The sequence below is a fragment of the Cydia fagiglandana genome, chromosome 17 (assembly GCF_963556715.1).
Source record: "Cydia fagiglandana chromosome 17, ilCydFagi1.1, whole genome shotgun sequence".
Taxonomy (NCBI): Eukaryota; Metazoa; Arthropoda; class Insecta; order Lepidoptera; family Tortricidae; genus Cydia; species Cydia fagiglandana.
The window spans coordinates 155722-182981 of NC_085948.1; the positions used below are offsets into that span (position 1 = coordinate 155722).

The 27260-nt window shown below is 42.0% G+C and overlaps 1 protein-coding gene across 1 annotated transcript; it reads right to left on the minus strand.

Annotated features, from left to right (window-relative positions):
* Positions 1-330: 330 nt before the first annotated feature.
* On the minus strand, positions 331-12831 carry LOC134672664 (ring canal kelch homolog). Its single transcript, XM_063530621.1, has 15 exons — positions 12580-12831; positions 12037-12090; positions 8202-8355; positions 7710-7850; positions 7383-7466; positions 6734-6913; positions 6500-6639; positions 6112-6220; positions 5729-5890; positions 4879-4999; positions 4550-4682; positions 3984-4166; positions 2897-3054; positions 712-852; positions 331-469 (listed from the first exon to the last, which is right to left on the minus strand). Exons 1-15 carry the CDS (start codon positions 12606-12608, stop codon positions 393-395), a joined length of 1866 nt encoding a protein of 621 aa, XP_063386691.1. The 5' UTR covers positions 12609-12831; the 3' UTR covers positions 331-392.
* Between the last annotated feature and the right edge of the window lie 14429 nt (positions 12832-27260).

Consider the following 27260-nt stretch of genomic DNA (forward strand, 5'->3'; position numbering starts at 1 on the left):
CTGTTCGGCCTCGGCCCTGTGTAGCCGCTGCACGTACAGCGGCCGCCATCTTGCCGTCCCCGCGCCCCCCGCCGCCCCCGCGCCTCCCCCCGCCGCCGCCCCTCCCGCCGCCGCCCCGCTCACCGACACGTTGGCATATCTGTGGGATAACAAACAATGACAGTAGACTGTTAAACCAACGTTGCACTTTTCAACTGATTGAGTTCGAATATTTTCAAGCTGAAAAGAAAAAAGAGCACCAGTATTATAATAAACAATCTTTCTTTTCAACTCGTCTATCTGCAATCGCACCTCGACTACACATAAAAATACTATAGTTGCTCTTACGTAGGTTGAACACGCGTGGCGGGAGCGGTAGCGGAGGCGGCGGCGGAGGCGGGCGCGGCCGTGGGTCAGGCTCGCTCCACGATACAGACGCCCGCGTAGCTCCTACCCAACGCCATTGGCGCCGGCAGCAAGCTCCAACTGTCTGTTATAAATAAATAAACAAGTTGTCAAGTATGGTCAACCTTCAGAAATCTTTTACAAGTTTCTAAAAGATGTAAGTAGGTATTTCATAAAATATTGTCAGGAAATAATACGTTTTTAATGAAATGATAGGACCTTTTGTAATTTAATGAAACTACGCGTGAAATAACTTCTTTCGCTGTGGGGTGGAGGTTGGCCATTCTGTATGGAATACTATTACTTTTTTGTGTTGCAAGTACTCACCAGTGGCGGGATCATACACTTCGACGGAGGCTAAGTTAGCGGCGCCGTCGTCGCCGCCGACCACGTACAAGCGGCCCTCGTGGGCGACGACCCCGGCGTTGCGGCGCGCATGCGCCATCGGGGCCACTGGTGACCATGTCCCTGTACACAACATGATATCACTAGACTTTAATTAAGACTGCGTCGACCAAAATCAGCGAAAAAGGCAGTCACCGTTTAGTCTCGCTAGCGTTCACATCTCTTGATAAAATAAAATATAATAAATGTCATTATTATCCCAAAGAGTGGGTTTACAACGAATCACCCTTGAAAATCTGAAATCTTTTACAATATGATAAATACACTCATGCAAAGTTGTACCTAAAATGATATGAACGAGTGTCAGCGTTTAGTAAAATTTGTATAAAAAAATCGATGCTCAAGCTATAAAATCGAGTGATTTTGAATGCCAGATAACTGGACTACAACGAATCAGGCTTTTCCCATTTTTCCTCTTAAAGGAAACAGAGAAATTCAATCGTAAATGTAAACTATCGTAAAATTTCTATACATCCGCCATATCTGTCAAAATTCTCCATTGATTCAGATGCCCGTTGGGGCTCCTGCGGGGCGGTCGCGTACTTGAACGTCCTATTTTGACATTTCGTTTTGGCATATATATTGACAAATATTCATGTCCGTATACCAAAAAGAATAGATAGTACAGAGGGGTCCTGTCATAGTAAATCTTGTAGTCACAGTATATTTACTGCCATCTGACACACGACTAAAACACAAAATGAAAACGTATAAAATTATCAAAAAAATGTATATATATATATATATATATATATATGGATAAATGATTTTATTATTTTTATATCATTTTGATCCATGTTCATTCACTGATATCTATGTGTTAAAATTGTTAAATATGAAACGGTGTCGTCATGCCATCTAGCCGAGAATAGGCTAAAGGTGTGTGCGGCATCTATTCGAGAATGACTTTTTCTTGATTTCCGAGGCACGTTTTTTCCTTAGACTTTATTCGTCTTATACGAAGTTACATATGTCTTTGCCGTATACGAATGATGATACCAGTGAAAAACTGTGTTCAAAATAAATAGGGTAAATAAATAATGTCACACGGAGATCTAGTCATTAAAATTTTGTTTTATTTTTATTCACAAGTCATAATACTTTAAAAATATAACAAATTATTTAAAAAATATACAAACTTAACCAAATCAGTGTAATTACAGACAGTTCGTAAACCATATTACAAAAGGCATAGGGTCCACCGATGGACAGTTAAGAGTGTTGCTGTTTGTACCTCTATCTTAATACAGAAGTCAACAACGAAATGAATTACCTAGGATTATTTACATTTAAAAACGTCACATACGTCTGACATGACATGAACAAACAAGGAAAGCTATATAAAAAGTGTTTGTCTCTGTCTTCTCACAAAGGAACGCTTTGACATTTTGGATTCCTCAAAGGAGGCTAGTGGTTAACACCAAACTCGATACAGCACCTTTAAAAAAACCTTAGGGGTCACTGACCGGTCCCAGTAAATTGAGGTAGTGTGCGTGAGCTGCGTTTGTATGTGTAATGGGGTAATCTGAAAATTTACCCTCCTCTACCCTCTCTTTACTAATACAGACGAACACTCACCTGGTATCTTTTCTTAGGAAATGATTCTTAATTATTTGAATTGAACGTCACGTCTCGTCTATCGTGCGCGGCGAGTCATCAACTCAGCGCCGCGCCGACATGTCCGCGATCGGCTCCCAGCTGTCCGACAGCGGGTCGTATCTGAAGTGTGTACTGTAATGTTACCGGCGGCCTCGCTCCAGCGCTCGACGGAGCGGCGCACGGCGGGCCCGTCGTGGCCGCCCACGGCGTACAGCGCGCCGCCCACCACGCCCACGCCGGCGCCCGAGCGCCGCGCCGACATGTCCGCGATCGGCTCCCAGCTGTCCGACAGCGGGTCGTATCTGAAGTGTGTACTGTAATGTTACCGGCGGCCTCGCTCCAGCGCTCGACGGAGCGGCGCACGGCGGGCCCGTCGTGGCCGCCCACGGCGTACAGCGCGCCGCCCACCACGCCCACGCCGGCGCCCGAGCGCCGCGCCGACATGTCCGCGATCGGCTCCCAGCTGTCCGACAGCGGGTCGTATCTGAAGTGTGTACTGTAATGTTACCGGCGGCCTCGCTCCAGCGCTCGACGGAGCGGCGCACGGCGGGCCCGTCGTGGCCGCCCACGGCGTACAGCGCGCCGCCCACCACGCCCACGCCGGCGCCCGAGCGCCGCGCCGACATGTCCGCGATCGGCTCCCAGCTGTCCGACGGCGGGTCGTATCTGGGAACGGAAGGTTTTAATTATATCTCTCGAAATTTCTCGTTCTCCTTTTCCCGATTTTCCCCCGCACCGTACACTCACCGTTCCACAGAGTGTAGACATTGCCTTGCGGCGCCGTCGTAGCCGCCGACGGCGTACACCTTGCCGGCTAGCACGCCGACGCCGCCTGAAGACCGTCTAGTGCTCATGCTGGCTAGGTCGCTATTAGAACACGCACCTCTCTACAGAGTGTAGACATTGCCGCGCGGCGCCATCGTAGCCGCCGACGGCGTATACCTTGCCGGCTAACACGCCGACGCCGACTGAAGACCGTCTATAGTGCTCATGCTGGCTAGGTCGCTATTAGAACACGCACCTCTCTACAGAGTGTAGACATTGCCGCGCGGCGCCATCGTAGCCGCCGACGGCGTACACCTGGCCGACTAACACGCCGACGCCGACTGAAGACCGTCTAATGCTCATGCTGGCTAGGTCGCTATTAGAACACGCTGCGTGTTACACGCACCTCTCTACAGAGTGTAGACATTGCCTCGCGGCGCCGTCGTAGCCGCCGACGGCGTGCACCTGGCCGACTAACACGCCGACGCCGACTGAAGACCGTCTAATGCTCATGCTGGCTAGGTCGCTATTAGAACACGCTGCGTGTTACACGCACCTCTCTACAGAGTGTAGACATTGCCTCGCGGCGCCATCGTAGCCGCCGACGGCGTACACCTTGCCGGCTAGCACGCCGACGCCGACTGAAGACCGTCTAGTGCTCATGCTGGCTATAGGTCGCTATTAGAACACGCACCTCTCTACAGAGTGTAGACATTGCCGCGCGGCGCCATCGTAGCCGCCGACGGCGTACACCTTGCCGGCTAACACGCCGACGCCGACTGAAGACCGTCTAGTGCTCATGCTGGATAGGTCGCTATTAGAACACGCACCTCTCTACAGAGTGTAGACATTGCCGCGCGGCGCCGTCGTAGCCGCCGACGGCGTACACCTTGCCGGCTAGCACGCCGACGCCGACTGAAGACCGTCTAGTGCTCATGCTGGCTATTGGGCGCCATTCGGTGGCGCCCGGCATTAGGACTTCTGCGGAGCTTAGGCCAGATGTGCCGTCGAACCTACGGAAACGTGATAAATTAAACAAATTATGTAAATCAATTCAGTTAAAAGCTCTCTATTTGTTGCTTGATAATGTTGACTTGTTGACATCAAGCCTTACGATCAGGTACGAACAATTGAAATGACTATGTGGCGATTTTCCAGCAATTCTTGAATTTACACAGATGAGAGAATTAATGATTATCTGTTATCTGTTAAATTTGGGTATCCGTAAATGAGAGAATCTGTAGAATTGGGAATCTGAAGTCATGGGCCTAAACCAATTTAATCCTCAACAATTATAATCGGTGATTATTTAAAGTAATAAATTCTACAATATATTTGTTGCTATTAGAAGTAGATAGGTATATATTTTATCCGCGTTATATGCAAACGCACTTACCCGCCCACCGCGTAAACTGTCCGGTCCACGACACAGACGCCAAGCGTGGAGCGCCGGCAGCACAGCGCCGGGCCGACCGTCCAAGCGTCGGTTGCTGGGCAGTATATATCTACGCTGCGCACACGCAGAGTACCTTGAAATACAATCATTATAGTCAGATTTACTCATTTGTATATTTTATCAGCAGAATATACACAACAAGTTTAGTCAACTCTATTGCTCCTGGACGGAACGTTTTCCACAGCACTGACTAGATGCCCGCGCTGTAAAGACGCTAGTGTGGGGAAGAGGGGGGTGGTAGGTTAGGTAGGTTTTGACATTTGTCATACCGTTGAACCCGCCGACGGCGAGTACTTTCTGGTCGAGCACGGCGAGCCCGGCGCGGCAGCGGCGCGAGGGCAGCGGGGCGCACGCGCGCCAGCGACCACACTCCAAGTGGAACGCCTCCACCTGCACACACCACACTCACTTTAGACGTAAACGGGCGGCGACCATAACCATTACGAGACTCCAAGCAGAACACCTGCGTGTGGCCTTTATCGTCGGGTCTTAAGTTTAAAAAAATGCCAGGGTTAATTGTCACGAAACTCTTGTAAGAAGGAAGCCTCGGGTGACTGTCCCGCTTGCCACCTTTTAAGGTCTGGGCACACCGGCTGCGTGTGCGTGACGTGCACGTGCGCGTGCGGCGTTGTAGTATACAGATCCTTATGAGAGACGGCACATCGCTTGCGTGACTTGTGCGTGTGCAGCTCCAACATTTCACACGTGCACGTCACGCACACGCAAGCCGGCGTGCACAGGTTTTTAAAGCCGAGACTAGATGCTTATTAGTTAAACTAAAGTAAGGACGCTAAGCGCGAATAATTTCATCCATCGTCCGTCCGTTCCTATCTTTATCGCACGCGTGTAATTATATCGGTGTCCCGCTGACGATGCCGACGATCAATGCCACCCCGCGAGTCAGTCAGTGGAGAGTCTAATTTACTCCGGATCTTCATCGCACGGTTCGAAAAGTTTGAAGTTCGGGCTACTTCGCACAGGTTAGACTTAAAATACCGTTACGGCGTTACGATATGGGGATGAGGAATTTTGTGCCCGAACGAAAATTAGTCGATATTTATTAGAGTACGTTTATAAAATAGGTACGCATGAAATATTGGATACTCGTTAAGCGGTCACCTCCCGCACAGCCTTGGGCGCCTGGCCGCCCACCACCAGCAGCGCCCTGGGCGCGCGCGGGGGCCGGCGCGGCCGCGCGCGCGCGCACAACGCCGCGGCCGCCGCGCGCCGCTCCGGCCGCATCAGGTGGAACGACAGCGCTTCGATCACCAGGTCCTTCACCTGCAACCGAACCGCCCCCGTGAGTGCGACGACTTTATACGGCATATACCTTGTTTAGACGCGTGCGACTCGAGCGTCCTCTTTAGAGAACGTTTCGTTCGAATCGACGATAAAAGGCTTTTAAAGTGCCGAGATGCCACGTTTACTATTACAAAGTTTAGGGATAATCGATTTGGTCTACGATAGTTAATTAAGCTGAGACTAGAGTGATAACGAGTGACCTGCACGCCGGCGGAGGCGAGCGGCTCGGCGGCGGCGCGCGCCACCAGCACGTCCTGCGGCAGCAGCGGCAGGCGCACGTGCGCCAGTAAAGTGCCGAGGTGTGCGCGCCTGCAAACATACACATACTTTACTATATGTCGCAAATGGGAAAAAGGCCGGATAATTAGAACTTACTACAACTATTTATAGTAAGCTGAAAAAAATTAGCCGAAAATTAGCGAACGTTCTAACATTAAACGTTCGGCGTTAGCCGGAAAAGATTTTAATGTGCTCACTTAAAAGTTAATAAACTATTCATCGCTCGCAATATCAGTACAATATTTGATTTATTTCAAAAATAATGCCATACAAACGCGTCCAACATTATAAATTCAAAATTTACATTACCTCGTTTCCGGTTCATGCCTCATCCACCGAAGCACAGCGTCCAAAATGACTTCTTCGTCAGGGGCAGCGATACGGTCGCTGTCTAACAGACGGGCGAGCGTTTCCGCCGAGAGCCCGAGAAATTCGTCTTGTTCGAGAACCTAAAACGAACATTTAAAAAAAAAACATCATTTAAAATAATAAATGAAGACATACGGATCAGTCGATGCGACGCCGTATATGTTCAGAGAGTACCTGGAGAAAATGGCGGTCGAGGAACCGGTCGGCGGCTATCTTCAGCTCGGAGCAGGCGTGCAGCTCGGCGAAGGCGCGGATGCCGAGCGCGTTGTCGGGCGCCAGCGCCGCCGCCAGGAACGCGCAGCAGCCCGCGCGCGCGCCCAGCACCTGCAGCAGCGACGCCGCCGACAGGATGCTCTGCGGGGGGGGGGGGAGTTACACCCGAGATTACTCTGCAGCGTTTTTGATAGCCCCCGAGGTGCAAGTGTTATTTACGCGTCATAATTTCATACGAGTTTGACGTTTAAGATGACGCTCGCCCCGCGTGGGCTATCAAAATCGCGGCAGACTTTTCTCGATCTAACATTTCATAGTTAGTTGACTGAGCGAAGCGAGGTCTTAGCGCCACAAAACATATGGACTGTGGACTGTCTTCCCTTCAGGTATCTATGAGTGGGTAAGCTAGGTAACTTACTTACTTACTTTGATGGCGCGGCGACCCAAAATGAGTCTTGGCCTCCGACACGAGTCACACGAGTACACGCCTATTGTCTCGATCCTGTGCCATCTCCCGCCAGTTATCGTTAAGCTAGGTGACTCGGTGGATAAAATAGTTGGGACTAGACTAAATACCGGATGGGTCGACTGTACTGACTGTAATAGGTACCTGTACGTTCTCCTCGTTGATGATCAGAGAATCGGGATTGTACACGTAGTCGACGATGGCTTGCAACGCTTCCGGCTCCACATTCTGTTAACAGAAAAGTGCAAACGGTCAAAAAAGAGCAACGCGAAATAATAATTTAGACAAATTCAAAAGGTCTAAGGCTCAGCCAAGAACGCTCCATAGTGGTGTGCTTCCGTGCGTGGCTGAAAGAAAACTGACATTGAAATTGAAACCGAATTTAATGTAAAGTCAAAGTATCTTAAAAAGCGGACCGGGAGACCGGAGCCGAGATGTGGGGTGCCTGGTTCAGCTAATTTGCTTTTTGACCTGTATGGTGATGGTGGGCATCGTCCTCTCGTCGAACTGCGTGAACATGGCTCTGAAGTAGGGGGAGCTCGCGGCGAGCACCGCCCGGTGCGCGGCGACGCCTTCGTCCTCCGTGTCCCCCGCGCCACCCTCCGCGCATGCCTGACAAACAAAAACCGTTATCAGTTTTGGAATCTGCTTGCTAAAAATAAAATAATAAAGAATTTTTCCCCAAGTGGAAGCAGAGACGCGTCGGTCAATTCGTTATCTACTATAACAACGTACATGGAACCTGCCGTCGTTGAGCGAGTCATCCCTAAGCAAACGCAACAGCGCGTCTAAAAAGCGCGTACCGTGAGCAGCGTGTGCGCCGCCCGCCGCTACTGTGCGCTGGGAACATTCCTCTATAACGACGACTTCACACAGCGGACCATTACAGTGAGAACTAAAACTAACTCAACTCTGTCCGTAGTAGTATTTTGTCTACATGTGATGTGAATTGTGACTACTTACCCTCAGTCGTACGTCGCAAAGTGTGTCATCACTGCGCAGGCGCGCGAGCGCGTCCAATAAGCGTGTAGCGTGAGCAGCGCGCGCGCCGCCCGCCGCTTCTGCGCGCTGGGAACATTCATCTAGCGATGATTGCGAAGCGCAGCGGACCATCAGGCTGGAAACATAAAACAGATATGTACAGCGTACAGCCAAGTCACGCAAGACAATTTTATCAGAAGAGGCGGCAAATTTTGATGCAGGCGCGAAGGCGAAATTTCCATCTACCGTATTACAAAATTCGAATTTGGTGTCTTTGCCTACTGGAAAAAATAGACTAAAAATATTCCTGTCTTAATGATAAAGAGCAAACTCTTATAACGAGTTAATGGACACATTGCAACCAATTTACATGTAAGTATAACCTAATAGTGTACGGCCTCAGTGATGAGCTGATGAGACTGATGAGCGTCAAGCGACACGTGGCGGCGGGGCGTGCAGCGTTGCGTCGAGCGTCCAAGATATTACAGCGTCGTGCACTAACGATGTGCTGTTCTCGAAATTTTCCCTTTCTGTGCTCAAGTAGGTACAATTTGAAACAATGTGTTTGGCAAATCTTTTAACATCTTACCTAATATACTGCATAACTGAAATTGCAAATGTACTTCACACGGTCGCTTTTGTTAACAGTTTTAAAATAGTCCACCTTTTTTTTATGAAATAGTACTACTCACAACTCAGACATACTTTGTACCCTTAATTACCTGCTAACACTACCCCCACCACGACGCGCGCCACCAAACGCGATGAATTCTTTTGTTTAATGTAGGAGATAAGACAAATACCATGGAACCTTAAAGCAAGTATTTGGCACCATTCATTGTAATATTTAAAAAAATATACTAATGATAAAAGACCACGAGTAAAACAATACAAAATTGGCACCTCTCGAACCTCGCATTCGCACACGTTTGCATTTGTTAAAAGAATGGACGCCGCGCCGCACGCTTCGCTCGGGCGTCCAGCGTCCACACAGTTTGCAAAGTTAGGCTGCGGCCTGGACGCACCCGACCGGCGGTTAGCTTTATCAGAAGTGTTAAGAAAATAGCGTCACATGCCTGACACTTTTCTGAAATGCCCCCAAAACAAATTCACGTCTCTACATTTTGATCAAGTCGTTCCTTTCCTACATGCCGCACGCGCATAAAATTGAATGAATCCTCGTGCATTTTTTGCATGCAATATAAATATCATCTTTCAGTTTTACATTCACCTCTAAATGAATGAAATAAAAAAAATATTTATTAAAAATGGCATACCCAAAGGAAAATATTCGTCCGTTTATCTTCATTTTTAAAACTCATGCTCTAAACAGGTAGCATAGATTTACTCCACAAATAAAAAAATCGACATCACTCCTGTAAGTGTACAAGTATGATCATTGATCACATTCGACTGGTCGAACTTTAGAAACTATCCTAACACATAATCAGTATCCTAACACATAATTTATTCGGAGAACTAAATAAGTGCACGGATTTAGTATGAGTTTTAAACGCCAAACTTTTATTCACCAATAGTCTTGTAGTTGTCTGTGACATAACTGACAGATCTATGAATGAATTTGAGCACAGCCTTGCGATGAAGGCGCGGGCGCATTACGCAAGACGTATCCCTGCCTACAATACTACACTCATGTCGAAACTTGAAGGTCAAACTAGTCTGCAGCTTGTAGGTAAACAAATATTTCTTAATGTGAATTAGTATGTTTGTTTTTTATTAAATATGTATAAATATTATTTACATAACATGGAATTGTTTTGCTGCAGATCAAGCTGAAAGATTGGACTTTATAGACAGATCCCATCCCTAATTTAAATTTTTCAGTATTTTTTACTTTAGCTATTATTTCAATATCACACTACATCTTAGATACAAAACAAAGTCCCCCACTGCATCTGTCTGTTTGTTCATGATAAACTCACAAACTACTGAACCGATTTTAATTCAATTTTCACCTATCAATAGATTGATTCACGAGGAAGGTTTAAGTACCTATATAATTTGTTAAGGTTTACCTGTGCCTGTGCGAAGCCAGGGCCGTACCAATGATATTAATAAATAAATAAACAAATTCTATAATCAACATATTTAATCTGGATAAGAACTACACTAGGTAATACACAAATTGAACAATAATTAAAGAACAAACCAATTTCATTAATCTAGACACGCGGCAGCGTGTCAAGCCAAGTCCAAGCAAAGGAACTGGCTAGCCAGCGCCGAGTGTAATATTACACGAACCACTTGGTGCCACTTTTGACCCTTCTATAACTCAAAACATCTTTGACGTAAACACATAAAACTACGTGTGTTTAATTATATCCATAAGGATATCTAGAAGCCCAAATTTCATGAAGCTAGCTCAAACGGTTATAAAGGTATGAAGGTCAAAAAGTCGTAAATTTTAAGACTGACTTATGACTTATAGTACCTAAACCTAACCTACTTCCAGATGACCTAGAAGGATGAAATTTGGAATCCAGCTTGGTTATTGTGTGTAACCGTAGGAAAAAATCTAAAAATAAAATAACGTTAAAAAATAGGGGGGGTCCCCATACAAAAAAACCACTTTTTATTGGGACTGACATATAAGTACCTAAACCTAACCTACTTCCAGATGACCTAGAAGGATGAAATTTGGAATCCAGCTCGGTTATTGTGTGTAACCGTAGGAAAAAATCTAAAAATAAAAAAAAGTTAAAAAATAGGGGGGGTCCCCATACAAAAAAATATTTTTTTATTGTAGCGTTGGAACCGTTACAAGCAGATATTTGAAACTACCCCAATATATGTATTATTATATTTGCTATATTAAAATAAAGTTTAGTCAAAAAATAAGTGGTGTCCCCATACAAAAAACTTGTAATACGCTCTAAACAACCGGCCAACGGTGTGTCGTCGGCGGAGCGCGGCACCACATAATTATACAAAGAACAGAAGTAAAAACCATACAGCGGAAACACAAGAAAAAACATTAAATCTCAATACCTGCCTAGTTTTCTTTACAAAAAGTATTGATATTCCACCAAAAACATAAATGTAAAAAAGGAGAGCCAAGTTCAATACAAAAATTATGCTTGGCTGTGGGGCTCGCCGCAAAAAGAATGGAGATCTAAATGAGTGCCACTGCCAAGTTCTATGCAAAATCCAAATATGTATTTATAGGAACAAAATAACATTATAAACAAGTATTAAACTCGATTTCTTTGCTTTATTGGATACCTATAACAATTGCTGTTATTTAAAAAAATGTGAGATCTTAAAGTAGGTTAGATTTGGCTTGGCCAGGTTTTATCAGAATTACAATATATATAAAATGATTGATATAATGAAAACTGGCCAAGTCAAATCTAACCTACTTTAAGATCTCACATTTTTTTAAATAACAGCAATTGTTATAGGTATCCAATAAAGCAAAGAAATAGAGTTTAATACTTGTTTATAATGTTATTTTGTTCCTATAAATACATATTTGGATTTTGCATAGAACTTGGCAGTGGCACTCATTTAGATCTCCATTCTTTTTGCGGCGAGCCCCACAGCCAAGCATAATTTTTGTATTGAACTTGGCTCTCCTTTTTTACATTTATGTTTTTGGTGGGTATATATTTTCTTTAAATTGCAAAGTAGAGTCTGTGAAAAGCTAACTTTGTACCTGCTCGAATAGAACAAACGGAGGGAGTGTCATTAAAAACATCATACTGTCATAGAAATTTGACATTGCCACATTTTGTCATTATTAATTCTGAACAAACTTAGCTACAGAATAAAGCTACTAGCTCACAACATGGTTTACCTGTAGCGGCCCCTGTCCCCGTCCCCTTCCACAGCGCTGCTCTCCTCGGCTGCCCTGTAACCATGAGGAAAGAATGAAGTTTCAAAGATTGTCATAAACTATGGCTACTCAACCATAAATTTAGTCTATGAGCTGTAACACTCACAAGCTGTCTTTGCTAAATAAATGTTCCTATAACTCTGCCATTTGGCAAAGTTTTCTAAAACCAAATATTTAGTTTGCATATCCTCAAAACATGCCAAGGTTCAAATCTCCTTGATGTCAAAAAATAAGAGATCAACTTGAGAATCTTGTTTTCCTTCCTTAAACTGCAATAAATTTTAATAGTATAGTTTAGCAACATCAAAAACCTTTACAATAACGGTAGGTATGCACAAAATAGAGTAAATAGTGATATAAGCAGGTAGCCAGCAATAGCTATTTAGAAGTTAGAAGGTAGTTACACAGTAGTACTGTGATCTAATGTTCAGGCTCTTAGCATGAAGATAGCAGGATGTTGTATGCGAACTATCAAAACTGGAGGTACTATATAATGATGGTTACATGTGCCTGTCGACGTCCATGGCACGCATGTGTCTCCAGGGGTCCTGCTCCGCCTCCGCGGGCCCCTCGCGCTCCGGGCCGTCCAGCGCGACAGCTCACTTAAAACACTTCAACTACACTATATCACTTCATCACAACAATATTCCACTTGCTTATTTACTATTTTTAACAAACAGATTATTGCTTAAAATGTAATTTACAGTTCGCAAAACTTCACAAAAGCTCAAAATCGACGGTTCGATTTTAATGCTGAGTTTGTGTTGTCAACTTTGACATTTTGCAAACCATTGACAATACATTGACAGCTGTTTTTTGACAGCTGAACTGAAGAATCGATTTTGTAAAATCCAGAAAATTATATCAATTCCGGATTATTTCTATCATTCAAATTGACAATTACGTACAAAAGTATATAATTCTGTATTATAATATTTAGTAAATCGTGAGTAAATCCCAATAAATTACAAAGTAGACTGATTTTTTGAGCGCCATCTAGGATGACACCACATGACAGCTAGTGTCACCTTGAGAGCTACACCAGCTTAAAGTAATTGCAGTAGTTTAAAATGATGCTCAGAGATGGCGCGGTATTCAAAAATTATTATTCGTAGGTATTCGATTTTTTTATTGTAAATACCTAAGAGAGCAAAGCTCTTAAGTTATGAAATACATTTACCTGGGCCAAATAGTCTCTTTCCAGGCACGACAGGACAAGGAGGTCGCAAGACGAACCGGAAGTGCCTGGAAGAGCTATTGGTCCATGAAGGAGCAGATGAAGGGAGATTTCCCTATATCTTTAAAAAGAAGGCTCATGGACATGTGCATTCTTCCCATCCTGACCTACGGAGCTCAGACTTGGTCTTTGACAAAAGCTCAGAAATCCAACCTTAAGGTTTGTCAGCGCGCCATGGAGCGTAGTATTCTCGGCGTGAAGTTGACCGATCGCATCAAAAATACTGTATTACGCTCCAAAACTCAAATAGCCGACGTAGCTGAAACAGCCGCCAAGCTGAAGTGGGACTGGGCGGGACACGTTTGCCGTATGCCGGATGACTTGTGGGCAAAAACAGCAACCAATTGGGTCCCACATCAAACCCGGGGTCGCGGCAAACCTCGACGGCGTTGGCGAGATGACCTTGACGCCTTTGATAGGAACTGGTGGGAGACGGGTCAAAACCGGGATGCGTGGAAAGGGAGGAGGGAGGCCTTTGCCCAACAGTGGGACACTCTAGGCTCATATAAATAAATAAATAAAAATAAATTCTTATTCACCGCTTATAAATAGGTACCGTATTCTTGTTAGTCACTAGTCCTGGCAAGTAAGAAAAAATCATGGTAGTAGGTACTGTAGTAAGTACCTCATTCAGGCCTTCAACATCTTGACAGATGATTTATGCAGCGTCTGTAAGCGAGGAACAACGTCTCTAGGCAAGTATATAGGTACGCAAACAACAAGCTTCTGTTCCACCGCCGACGATTTGCGAGAAGCGAGTTTTACGCGTTTAAAATTTCGGGTCAAATCCTCGCGAAGTTTACGGACCCGTAAAGGTCTGTGGGATTTTTATAGCTCTCAAAAGGCTCTCAAGAAGCGAGTCAATTAATGTAGTTATTTATTTATTATTTATTTATACATACCATGCTACATACAAGTACCTACTGTCTGTAGGTATACCGAATTCCCGATATGTATGTACATCGCTGGCTGTCCATTCCATATGTCCATGTTTGCGGTTTGCAGTTGCAGCGAGTCCGGGCGGATGCGGATATTGCACATTTGCATGGACGCAACATGCAGCGCCCGCCAGGGGACCAATATAGTCGCCTTCCTATTAGTGTCAGTGAAAGGTGTATATAAGTACCTACGCAAAAAAGGGCGTAATACAGTTTAATAGCCGTTTGGCACACGCATACTAGAGGTCAAAACAAAATTTTTGACCCACTGTTCCCCAGGGAGTGCTGAGTAAGTACCTACCTACTTATTTTTTTTGTATGGATGTTTTTTTCAAAAACCTATCGTGTGTGGTATTGGTATCATATGAAAGGGCTTTTTGAGACGATTCTAAAAATATGGTATATTTTTAGAATCATTACATTTCAGCCTTTATTTTTTGCTGCGCTTCCCCAGATACGATATGGCTGATATTTTTTGTACAGTACCTATACCACGAATGATACGTGACGTGATACTCTCATATCTAATCTAACCCCAAGAAAGCAATGCAAAAGCAAAAGCAAGGCAGATAGTTTCATTTAGCTTTTATTACACTTTTTAAGGTTCCGTACCTCAAAAGGAAAAAAAACGGAACCCTTATAGGATCACTTGTGCGTCTGTATGTCTGTCTGTCTGTCTGTCTGTCTGTCTGTCTGTCTGTCTGTCTGTCTTTCCGTCTGTCACAGCCGAAATTTGGTACACATATGTAAGTTTGTGATCCAAATACGGACATGTAACGTAAACAAATGAATTTTAAACATGGGGGCCACTTTTGGGAGGTAAAGGAAAAAATTAAAAAAATATTTTTTTTTAATATATCATGTTACATATCAAAAGAAAGAGCATATTGTAAGGATCTCAAATATATTTTTTTTTATAATTTTGGAATAAACAGTTTAGAAGTTATTCAAGAAAATAGGCAAAAAATGACCACCCCCTCCCCTTTATCTCCGAAACTACTAGGTCTAAAATTTTGAAAAAAATACATAAAATAGGTCTATTAGTACCTATAGATGACAGGTTCTCGACCCTGTCTAGTTTTTTCTTACAAGGAGGTGGGAGGGGGTTTTGATGGTTCTTGCTCTTAAAATGCGCGAAGTTATGATTATACTTTGAAAACCCATTGTTCCAGAGATGTTCCAGTCGCAGATTCACTTTCTGAGTGTGTTTTGCGTCCCTGGATAGATCAAAATGATAATGTAAGATGAGTGATAATGGAAATCTTTAAAATAAGACCAAAATTGATTATTACCGAAAAACTAAAATTAAGTATATTAGATTCTTACGTATTCTTATTTTTCCTTACATGGGAGGGAGGGGGTCATAAACTGGCAAAAATGATCTTACGTAATAAATGAATGGCGCCTAACAGTAGAGTAGACTGACGGCGCTCCCTACTTATCATGTTCGTTGTTCGCCGTCGGAACTTAAAAATGTCGTAAAAAAGTTGCGAGAGAGCTTTTCAAACATTCAGCCAGAATGCGTCCTTTGTTTCTAAGCGTCCTCTTCAACGCTTTACTACTAAAAGGGCGTAAAAATCTTCAGAATACCTACTTACTTACGTCGTTTTGGGTTAACAGGCGGCCGGTGCAACGAGGGGCGTTCAAATATCACACCATGCATATTCAAAGCTTGCTTTTGTTTATAATCCCTTCCAACATGCCCGCTTGGCAACAGTCAAAATCAGCTGGTCGATTGCGCAACGCCGGTAACCCTGTCTCGCTCGCACTTGAGTGGTGCATATCATGGGTCACGTTCTAGCGTTTGGTGGTACAGACAGGGTTAGGTGCAGTCTTTGTTTGGGAATATTGTAGAAATTCGATAAAAAACGACAAATAATTGCAAAAGTCCATTAGATTGTTCTATTTTCATGAGTTCCGATATGTTTTCTTACGGTTCTAAGTAGTTTTGTAAGAAATATCAAGTAAAAACCCCCCTCGCCGGTCCCGCGGGGGTGTCCGCCGCGGGGGACACACACCCAGCTGGCGCGATCGATCGCCCGCTCCCCCCCGCGCCGTGTCCTTGTGTTCAGTGGTTCGCTCATTTCTGAATGTTGCCGAATGAGCGAACTTAAGGGCCCAGTGATTACGAAAGCATGGGTTCCATGTTCCATTAGATTAGGAGTTTCCGCCTTTTGCCAAGCGACACGGTACCTGCCTTCCGGGAAGCGTATAGCTCAACATTGCACACTGTACTGTACCCATTGTACCCATTTAGGAAGTCGCGTAAAAAACATTTGTACGGGAGCCTTTATCACTTACGTACATACTTTCAGATAAGAGCGCGAAGTAAAAAAAGTCCTTTACAATATTAAGTACCTAGGTACCTACATATATATTCGTGTGACTCCTATGTTTTCTTCCAATGCTCCAGACAAAGGTTTTATTGCACCACCTGACATTGAATAAATCCAAGGACGACAGAGGTCAGGGGTCGTCGTAGACACGGGCCGTAAAGTTGCTGTCTCACCATGACACGGCCCGAAGATTACCGAGAGCCGAACCGAGTAGAGAGCAGGAATGGGCTCGCTCCTCAGATAATAAAGTGATGTAAGGCCAAGTAATGTACATTACTCCTACCACTAGCTAGGTACTAACCTACGTCCGAATCACTACTTTTGTTGACGGTACCGTCTGTACCTAGTAGTAAATATATCTATGTATATACTTACATAGATATAGTGTAAGGTCATTTATAATGATAACATTATGTATAACAGTTTAATACTAATTCTGTACTATATCTCTCTATGTATGTTCTAGGGTGTTATTAGATTTTGATATGACAACTCTATGTCAAACTGGGTAACGTCATTTTGATATGGCAATACTATATTATTTTTTTAATAGAGCCTGACAGATAATTAGGAGGGAGAATTGACGTTTTGCTGAAAAACATTTGTCCTGTTGATTTTCTTAATTTCACTAATAATATATGAAAATATCTACTGGAAGTGAGTTTGATTCAAGACCAAGACAAGACCTTTATAACTCAGAAGTGGCACAATTACCGAAGAAGCCCACAATTGTTGAAATAAATGTGACATTTTTGTTTCGTCGTTGTGGACGAAACTTCCAACAATGAATAGTAATGAGAAAGAGAATGGTCGCAGCCGCAGTAAACATAGATCGGCGCGTGCGAAAAAGAAGGTTCAACGGCGCCATGAACGCGAACAAAGTAGAAGTATACGGAATCGACGTTCGAAAAGTGTTCGTGTAGCGTGCGATGAAGGTCGGAGGAGTCGGTCCGAACACAGGCGGGACCGGCATCGTACGCGAAGCAGAAAACCCAGTCGAAAACGCGACTACGAAAACCGAAGAAGTCGTAGTACCAGCCGTCGGCGCAGCTCGAATCGTGGTCGACGTAACCGTAGTTCCCATAGTAGAAGCCGTGTTCGTCATCACAGGAGCCATAGTGGAAGCTATAGCAGTGGTCGTGAGAGCGGCGGATGTGATCAGCAGAGTCGGAGCCGTAGTCAACGAAGCTGTAGCCGCGTTCATGACAGCAGGCGCAATCTAGGGAGCCGCAACCACGCACACATGCCGGGTACTTCCAAGCAGAGTGGTGAGAATCAACCAGTTCTGACGACTATTGAGAATGTGAACACATTTCAAGGTAATGAACATCAGCAATTTCTTAGAGAATTAGTTAAAACATTAAAACAGAACAGGCCAGAGGGTAATAAATTTCCTATGTTAGGCAATGTAATACCAGAATTTAACCCAATGATTAAAGAGCAAACTATACATATGTGGCTGAATAAGGTAGACGAGTGTGCAAAATTATATAACTGGGGTGATGATCAGATCATCCATTATGCATTACCCAAATTGTCTGGTGTTGCGAAGAACTGGTATTTAGCTTTACCATCTATGTCATTCACGTGGCCGGAATGGAAAACAAAATTGATTGAATCATTCCCTAGCGTTGATGATTATGCTGAACTGTTAACAGAAATGCTGAATAAGCGAGTTAAGTATAATGAATCTTTAGAGCTTTACTTTTATGCCAAATTAAATTTATTAAATCGTTGTGATATCCACGGAAAGCGAGCTGTAGATTGTATTTTGAGTGGAATTGATGATAGATCGGTTCGGTTAGGTGCTAAGGCATTAAAATGTCAACAACCAGAACAAGTGTTAGAATATTTTCAATCTGCCAAACAATCACGGGATTCAGAAAAACAAAAATTTAATTCTGGGTCTTGGACAAAACAACTCAAAACTTCAAATGCGGTAAGTGATAACTTAAAAGGTGTTTCAAATACAGATTCAAAATCCCATTCAAAATCTATTGTGTGTTACAACTGTAAGGAACCGGGTCATTTTAGTTATAAATGTACAAAAACCATTTTAAGGTGTAATATTTGTCATAGAATTGGGCATTTATCTACAGACTGTCCAAAATTACCAGGCAATGACAGGGGTGAGAGTGTACCTGAAAAAAATGTTCTGCGTGTTAATTTTGATAAACACTTTGAGGGTGACACTAACCGTGATAGCAAATATTTTAAAAATATAAAAATAAATAATTTTCTTACACATGGTTATATAGATATGGGCAGCGAAGGCACACTATTGAGATATAGTGAGGCAGTTAGGATGGGAATAAATTGGAAAACACATAGTCAACTTCCACTTTTGAAAGGAATAGGACCAAATGCCATTGTGCCTTTAGGTCACGTGAGCGTTGAGATGGAGATAGATAATATAATTGAAACAGTAGATACATATATTGTTGATGATTGTGTCATTAAATATCCAGTATTAGTAGGTCATAGTTTTACAGAGAAACCTGGGATAATTATTACAAAAACTGATTATACCCTTATTATTGAAAAAGGATTCCCGGTTAAGTTACAGCTTATATTATTAGAAGACACAAAAATTTCACCAAATAAAATAATGGTTATTCACGTAAGATCAGACACAGATTACTCAGGTTCGGTATATGTAAAAGGTGGTTTGCGCGGGAAACCTAATGCTGAATTATATCTTTTGCCGGGTGAATATATTATTGAAAAAGGTCAATGTGGAATACTAGTACAAAACATCACTGACTTACCGCTCACATTGCTAAAAGGGGAGCTGGTTACTCGCGTAACAACAACAAATTTCTGTCTCAATGTAAAATCTCTCAACCTGGTAGATGATACTTGTACGGATTTAAATATAAGTGAACATCTGTGTGATGACGAAATATCAAAATTGAAAATGGTTTTAAAGAAACACGAGGCTTGCTTCTCAAATAACTTAAAAGATTTAGGTTTTACAAATGTAGTTCAGATGGAAATTGAATTGACAGACAAGCAGCCAGTTGTATATCGTCCTTATAGATTGTCTTATCCCGAACGAGAGTTAGTGCGTACAATGGTACAGGAAATGATAGATGCTGACATAGTATGTGAATCAAATTCGTCTTACGCTAGTCCGATTTTATTGGTGCAAAAGAAGACTGGAGAAAAGCGACTCTGTGTTGATTATAGGGCTTTGAATGGCAAAACACGGAAGGAACATTACCCCCTTCCACTTATAGATGATCAGCTGGACAGGTTAGCAGGTAATTCTCTGTTTATTAGCCTTGATCTTGCCTCTGGATACTACCAGATTCCGATTGCGGAATCATCACAGGATCTGACTTCCTTTGTGACCCCGGACGGGCAGTATAAATATAAACGTATGCCTTTTGGGTTAGCCAATGCGCCGTCCGTGTTCCAAAGGACGATGAACAAGGTGCTTGCAAAAGTTAAGTATGTTATCATCTATATGGATGATATACTAATTCCAGCTCGTAATTTTGAAGAGGGCTTAATACGTTTAGATGAGGTATTGAATCTCATAAGTGAAGCTGGATTAACACTTAAATTAAAAAAATGTTACTTTTTCTATAAAGAATTGGATTTCTTGGGCTTTCACGTAAGTGGTGAAGGTATACGACCGGGTGCTCGAAAAACAATAGCGATTTCAAATTTCCCGACACCAAAGAATGTTCATGAAGTACGACGTTTTATTGGGTTAGCTAGTTTTTTTCGTAGATTTGTCAAAAATTTTGCCTTGATTGCACGTCCTTTAACTGATCTATTAAGAACTAAATTAGAATGGAAATGGTCAACCGAACATACAGAAGCTTTTAACGCTTTAAAACAGAAATTAGTAGAACGCCCCATCTTGGCGTTGTATGATCCTAAATTAGAAACAGAATTGCATTGTGATGCTTCTAAATTTGGCATTGCTGGCATTTTGATGCAACGTGGTTTGGATGGGTTGCTGCGAGCCGTAGCGTATTACAGTCGAAAAACCACTGCAGACGAACAAAAATTGCACTCATTTGAATTAGAAACACTTGCTGTAGTCGCTTCTTTAAACCGTTTTAGAGTGTACTTACTTGGCGTAAAATTTAAAATCGTAACTGACTGTAACGCGTTGCGGACTACACTTACCAAAAGAGATCTTATACCTCGTATATCTCGTTGGTGGGTTCAGTTTCAGGAGTACGACTGTGAGATAGAGTACAGGCCAGGGTGTCGTATGGCACACGTAGACGCTCTCAGCCGTGGTCCTGTTGCTGACCCCACGAATGATTCACGACCTCATGTTATCGATGTTCTGAATATTGATGTTAAAGATTGGATAGCAACAGTACAAGATGACGATGATGAATTGAAGCGTATTAAACACATTTTGCAAGACGAAGATACTAAATTGATAATAGATGTTCAAAAGAATTACCGGTTGAAGGGAAATTATGTATACCGAATTTTAAAGGACGGGAGTCTAAGGTGGGTTGTGCCTCGTGGTGTTAGGTGGCAGGTTTTGCGCATGAATCATGATAATGTTGGGCATTTCGGTTTCGAAAAAACTTTAAGTCGATTGCGTAACACTTATTGGTTCGCAAAAATGCGGCGATTTACAAAAAAATACGTAGCCGCGTGTCTTGAGTGTGCTCACCATAAGGCTCCAGGAGGATGCAAGGAAGGGCTGTTGCATCCGATTCCAAAGATCGAAAAGCCTTTCCACACAGTTCATGCCGACCATCTAGGTCCGTTCGTGCGCTCTAGGAGAGGCAATATGTATATACTTGTTATAGTTGATGCGTTCACAAAGTATGTTGGTATTCGGGCTGTAAGAGACACAAAAACGAGTACTGCTATAAAAGTTTTTAAAGAACACTTTAGTTATTTTAGGCCTCCGTCTCGTCTGATAACAGACCGAGGGTCCTGTTTTACTAGTGCTAAATTTAAGGAATATACAAACGAAACAGGTATTAAGCACGTGCTAAATGCAGTTGCCTCACCTAGGGCGAACGGCCAAGTTGAACGATTTAACCGTACAATACTGGACGCTTTAAGTACTTCATGTCATGGAAAAAACGATAACACTTGGGATGAATATGTAGGACAAATCCAATTAGGAATTAATACTACGGTAAATAAAACGACAGGTAAAAGTCCATCGGAATTATTATTTGGCTGTAACTTTATAACCACATCAGAAAATAAGTTAAATGATGCAATAGATGAAATTTCCGAGCGAGTAACAGGTGATAATTTAATACAATTAAGAACGGAAGCTAAAGATAAAATAGATAAACAACAGGAATATTCTCGAAGGAAATTTAATAAACATAGGCGGGTAGGCAAGTCTTATAATATCGGCGATTTGGTTAGAGTAGAAAGGACTATTACAGATAAGGATCACATAGGTAAATCAAAAAAGTTGATCCCTAAGTTCCATGGGCCGTACCGGATTATAAAAGTTCTACCGAATGATAGGTTTCTAATTGAAGATACACCTCTAACTAAAAAGGGAAACAGAAAATATGAAAATGTTGTAGCACTAGACAAGATTCACCCCTGGCTTAGTTTTAAAGATTATACCAGTGATAGTAGTGATATGAATGATAAGGATAATTGTAACTCAAGTGAGACTGATTAAAGTTAACGTTATTATGCTAAACTTAGAAAGATTAACAAAAAAAAAACAATAATAAGTAACCTGATATAAAAAAAAAAAGAATGAAAGATATTGCTGTTATATTGTTATACTGTTACCTTGAGGATGTTTAGTGATTAGACTATATTCAGTGCAGAAATGAATGGTATTATGTAATTAATACTGCACATATGGCTATTTACTGTGATGAGCTGATGAGACTAGTATAGTTGTTATTTAGTTTGTGAACGATCAGTGCAGAACCGAATGGTGTTAAGCAATTAACATCGCACAGATGGTCGTAGATCACAACATATTATGATGAGACTGGTAGTGTTCTTATTTTTGTTATTTAGTTTGTGAGCGATCAGTGCAGAACTGAATGGTGTTTAGCAATTAGCACCGCACAGATGGTCGTAGATCACAACAGATTATGATGAGACTGGTAGTGTTCTTATTTTTGTTATGTAGTTTGTGAGCGATCAGTGCAGAACTGAATGGTGTTAAGCAATTAGCACCGCACAGATGGTCGTAGATCACAACAGACTATGATGAGACTGGTAGTGTTATTATTGTTATTATTTAGTTTGTGAGCGATCAGTGCAGAACCGAATGGCGTTAAGCAATTAACACCGCACAGATGATCGTAGATAACAACATAGTTTAATGAGATTAGTTATAGTGTTATTATTGTTGTTATTTAGATTGTAAGTGATCAGTGCAGAAACGAATGGTGTTAAGCAATTAACACCGCACAGATGGTCGTAGATCACAACAGACTGTGTAATTAGATTTACAAAATGTGATGTTCCCTTGTTTTGTTTTGTTTGATTATTTAATGTGTTAATGTTGCAATTTTAACTGAACTTGTTTTTCTCATTAATTATATGGGGAGGACCCCACTTTAAAAAAGGACGGCCGAGCTGTAAGGTCATTTATAATGATAACATTATGTATAACAGTTTAATACTAATTCTGTACTATATCTCTCTATGTATGTTCTAGGGTGTTATTAGATTTTGATATGACAACTCTATGTCAAACTGGGTAACGTCATTTTGATATGGCAATACTATATTATTTTTTTAATAGAGCCTGACAGATAATTAGGAGGGAGAATTGACGTTTTGCTGAAAAACATTTGTCCTGTTGATTTTCTTAATTTCACTAATAATATATGAAAATATCTACTGGAAGTGAGTTTGATTCAAGACCAAGACAAGACCTTTATAATAGGAAGTAAGGGGTAGTAAGTATGCTTCTTTCTGAAGTAAATAAAGGAAGTATCTTGACTATCATTTGCGTTGAATCTAGAATTGATAACTGACAGTACAGTACAGTCAGCAAAACTATTAGCTTAACACTTCTGCATACCTACATACATATTTGTATGTAAGTAAATAAGTAAGTACCTACCTAGATTAAAGTAAGGAACAAGATTTAATACCTATGACAATAATTAATATAGTAGGTATTTTTAGGAAGAACTGTAGGATGGTAGGAATCAATGCGAAATGAAAACGTTTTTCATCTTATCTATTCCCACATTTTGTTCGTTATGCCACATTATTATTGTATCAAATCATAACCCTAAGAACATTACGTATTAATAAGCTAGCTATCTCGTAGCGCGTCTATCTGCGCAGCAATTCCCATGGTCCTGCTCCCGAGACCCCGTTCCGTTCCGTTCCGACCCCCATGAATTACTGACAAACAGCGCCTGTTCATATTTGATAGCAATGTGCGGCGCGCAAGTTTTTACCGACGCTGCGCTGCGTGAAACACAAATTATGGTTGTAGGTAGGTGCTTGCCGCTTTTGCGGATTTTTTGTGTACATATATACTTACTTACTTACACATGTAGGTACGCGATTAAAGTCTCGTGAAAAATCCTACAGGATTTAATACCTATTTTAATAGTAAATACAGTCAGCAGAACAAGTAGCTATGTTGTAAAGAGGATAAGCGTAAGTGTAGATCATTTTGGAAATTTGCAATGGACTCATCGTCCGCTCAAGTACTTCTGCTAAGTGTACTTTACTCTTTGCTACTTTTACTGACTGGACCTATTAAGAAACTGAAGAAACTGTTGCGTTAATATTAGCGCTAACTGCAACCAAGTACTTATACTAAATCAGTAAACTAGCGGCGCGATTCGGGAAATGAATTAGAGATTCACTAGATATGAAGAAGTAAAGATGAAGTAAAGATAAAGTAAAGATATACCATTGCCCCGGCTGAATATTGGAGCGGCGTTATTAATATATTAATAATAGCGTAAGTGACAGCAACCATAAGGTACCTTTTGCCGTGGAACGTCACATATCTTTACTATTTCATATCTAGTGAATCTCTAATTCATTTCCCGAATCGCGCCGTAGGTCAATTTAAAATGCAAAGTAACTTTGGTATGATATCGGCGCCATTATTGTAAACTTTGTAAAGGTAACCAGGGCAGCGATTATCCTTAAAGAAAAGGACACGATCGAGCCCAAGACAAATGGGCTCGACCGTCGAGTCCGTGCAAAAGGTCGGCTTGCGACACCAATTCGGTACCTACATACATACTTACCTTTTTAAATATTTCGTAAGGAAACAAGCAATGTTGAGAAATGGTTTGGGAAGAGACATATTATTGAAATACAGTTTAGGGAAAAACAATCATTCCTATATCATTGATTGATTGATTATTAAACGAATGTCCCCCCTGTCCGGACATTCCCGTAATGGCCGAGGGTAGCAGGTGTAGGGCCGTGTTGGCATATTTCACGAAGGAACCCATTAGAGCCCGGATTATCTGATGTTGTCCGCTTCCGCCCTTTGATGATGTTTATCGTTGATCGCCGCGCCGTTGGTAAAGCACGGTGTTTTTCAGGTTTGGTAAGAGAAAAGGTTGGCACAAATAATTCTGTAAGTACATATTTAAGATTATTACAGCTATACTAGTGGCTCTGTGAGCTGTAGACCTCGCGAGCATATCTTATTGGGCACGATGACAATATAGTAAATAAAAAAAACAATACGATAAGTGAAAAAAAATACAATTTTTTTATTCCAGCATATAATTACTGGGGATGGAACCCAGACCTTCTGTGCAAACAAAAAAAGCGAACGTTTGCAAAATACGCCATCATGATGGGGTGACGAAATTTAGCTACTCATTCTCAAGTAAAAACTAAATATCTTAATACCTCCAAAACTAGCGAAATAAAATTTCTGAATTTTTGGCCATTTAATCTATAAACATATCTCAAAAAGAAAACACTCGTATGGTACCGATACGACTATTTGTTTATGCGCGAGCTATCACAACTCCGCCATTTAAAAAAAAATCCAGAAACCGGACAGACAAAAAAAAATATTTAAACATAGAATCCGGTCACAAAATTTCACAAGATTCTGTTAAGAATTGCGACCTGTAGAGGAGAACATCCGGACATACAAAAGCAAAATGCGCGAATCAAAACGTAGACCTTCGCTACGCTTCGGAAAATAAAAAAATAATCAATAAAATAAAAAATAATAATGTTTTCATGGGTTCAGTTGCGGTACGGTTAACATTTTCAGAGAAACCAATATCCAATTCGACTGTACAGCTAAGAATTCGCATCTGACGGCAAACTCCCCGGGTACTTGCAAGTACCCGGGGACTTATACTACTCGTAATTGTGGGGTACACGACGAGTCCTCAAACATGCTCAGCAATGAGCAAATATCAGTAATGCTGTTTGTTGATACTCGAGCTCCAGTAGGGTACGAGTGTAAATTTCATTCGATGGGATGCCGTGACGTGACGTGACGTGACGTACCTACGCGTTTGCCACTAGGCCACTGACGAGCCTTCCATAAATATGGCTGCCGTTACAAAAGATTCATCCAAATGGACGGCATCCTAATATTAAACATTGTACGTTTTTGATATTCACGGACCGATTTTGGATTGCAGCCACGCTATTTGGACTGTTGGAAGGCTCGTCAGTGGCCACCTTTAAGTGTCATTTTATATGGGATCTGTAGTTTTCACATGTACTTCGCTATATGAACAGTTTATATTTGACCGCTGAATACCTATAGGACCACATTTACTTGATGTTGGCTGTAGGTACAGGATGAATAGTGTTCGTAAATCGAATCTTTCTCTGCCTCTCTATCGCTCTTGCATATAGTATAGTGTATCAGGGAGATAGTAGATAACGAAATTTCGATGTTCGCGGTGAGCCCCCACTTTAGTATGAATAGCGCAAGGGTTTCTAGGGAGGGTGGGATTTGATATAAAATTCAAACAATCAAATTAACCATTGATTGATAGGGTGTTTGGTGCCTGCTCGTGTTACGGAGGGAATCGATGTACTATTTGCAACTCTACACTCGAGGATTTATTTTTAAAAAGCTTTCAGACTCTTCGAGTAATTCTAGAATAGAATTTCGTAATATATTTACTTAATTTAAAGTGTTGTGCGATTTATTTCTCTTGTTTGAAATGCACTAGACAACTATAAAGCGGTTATTAGCTGATTTTAAGTTATGTAACTTAACTTGAAGTTATCTACTATTACCAAATTGTTACTCGGTCCGTCTGTAACCTTTTTATGACATTTGACACGTAGAAAAGGCAGGTACAGTCGAACCACACCACCAAATCGCTAAGTCATCATACCAAGTGAGTATATTATTATGTACGATAGGAAGTTGAAACTGTTGAAAGTTTGTGAGTGTCACCATCACGTCACTGAAATTTCTATATCTGGGTACAACTTTAACACTATTATATTTTTTCTGTACATTCAAAGTTCCTCGGAAAAGAACCCTGGAGCCCTGCAGGGCCACAGCCCTTATTTATTTCTTCCGCGGAACCCTCCTCCGCAGAAAGCGCGGAAATTAAACTTCCGGGAGGTTATTTGGATGTTTTCGGCACAAAGAAGAATGTAATGGAAAAAGTTGTTGAAAAACATATTAATAAATTGCTGAATATGATCGTACAGCGGTGTTCGAAGTCACAAAGGAGTTGTGAACTCGGGATTTTGTGGGAGTATTCTGTA

What these genes read in the sequence shown, in the direction of transcription:
- LOC134672664 (XM_063530621.1), bottom strand. Translation starts at nt 12,608, where the DNA reads ATGCGTGCCATGGACGTCGACAGGCACAT. An exon ending in ATGGACGTCGACAGGCACAT is followed by an intron (nt 12,091 to 12,579) that starts GTAACCATCATT and finishes TCATGGTTACAG; the next exon opens with GGCAGCCGAGGAGAGCAGCG. An exon ending in TCGCCTCCGCCGGCGTGCAG is followed by an intron (nt 5,891 to 6,111) that starts GTCACTCGTTAT and finishes GTTCGGTTGCAG; the next exon opens with GTGAAGGACCTGGTGATCGA.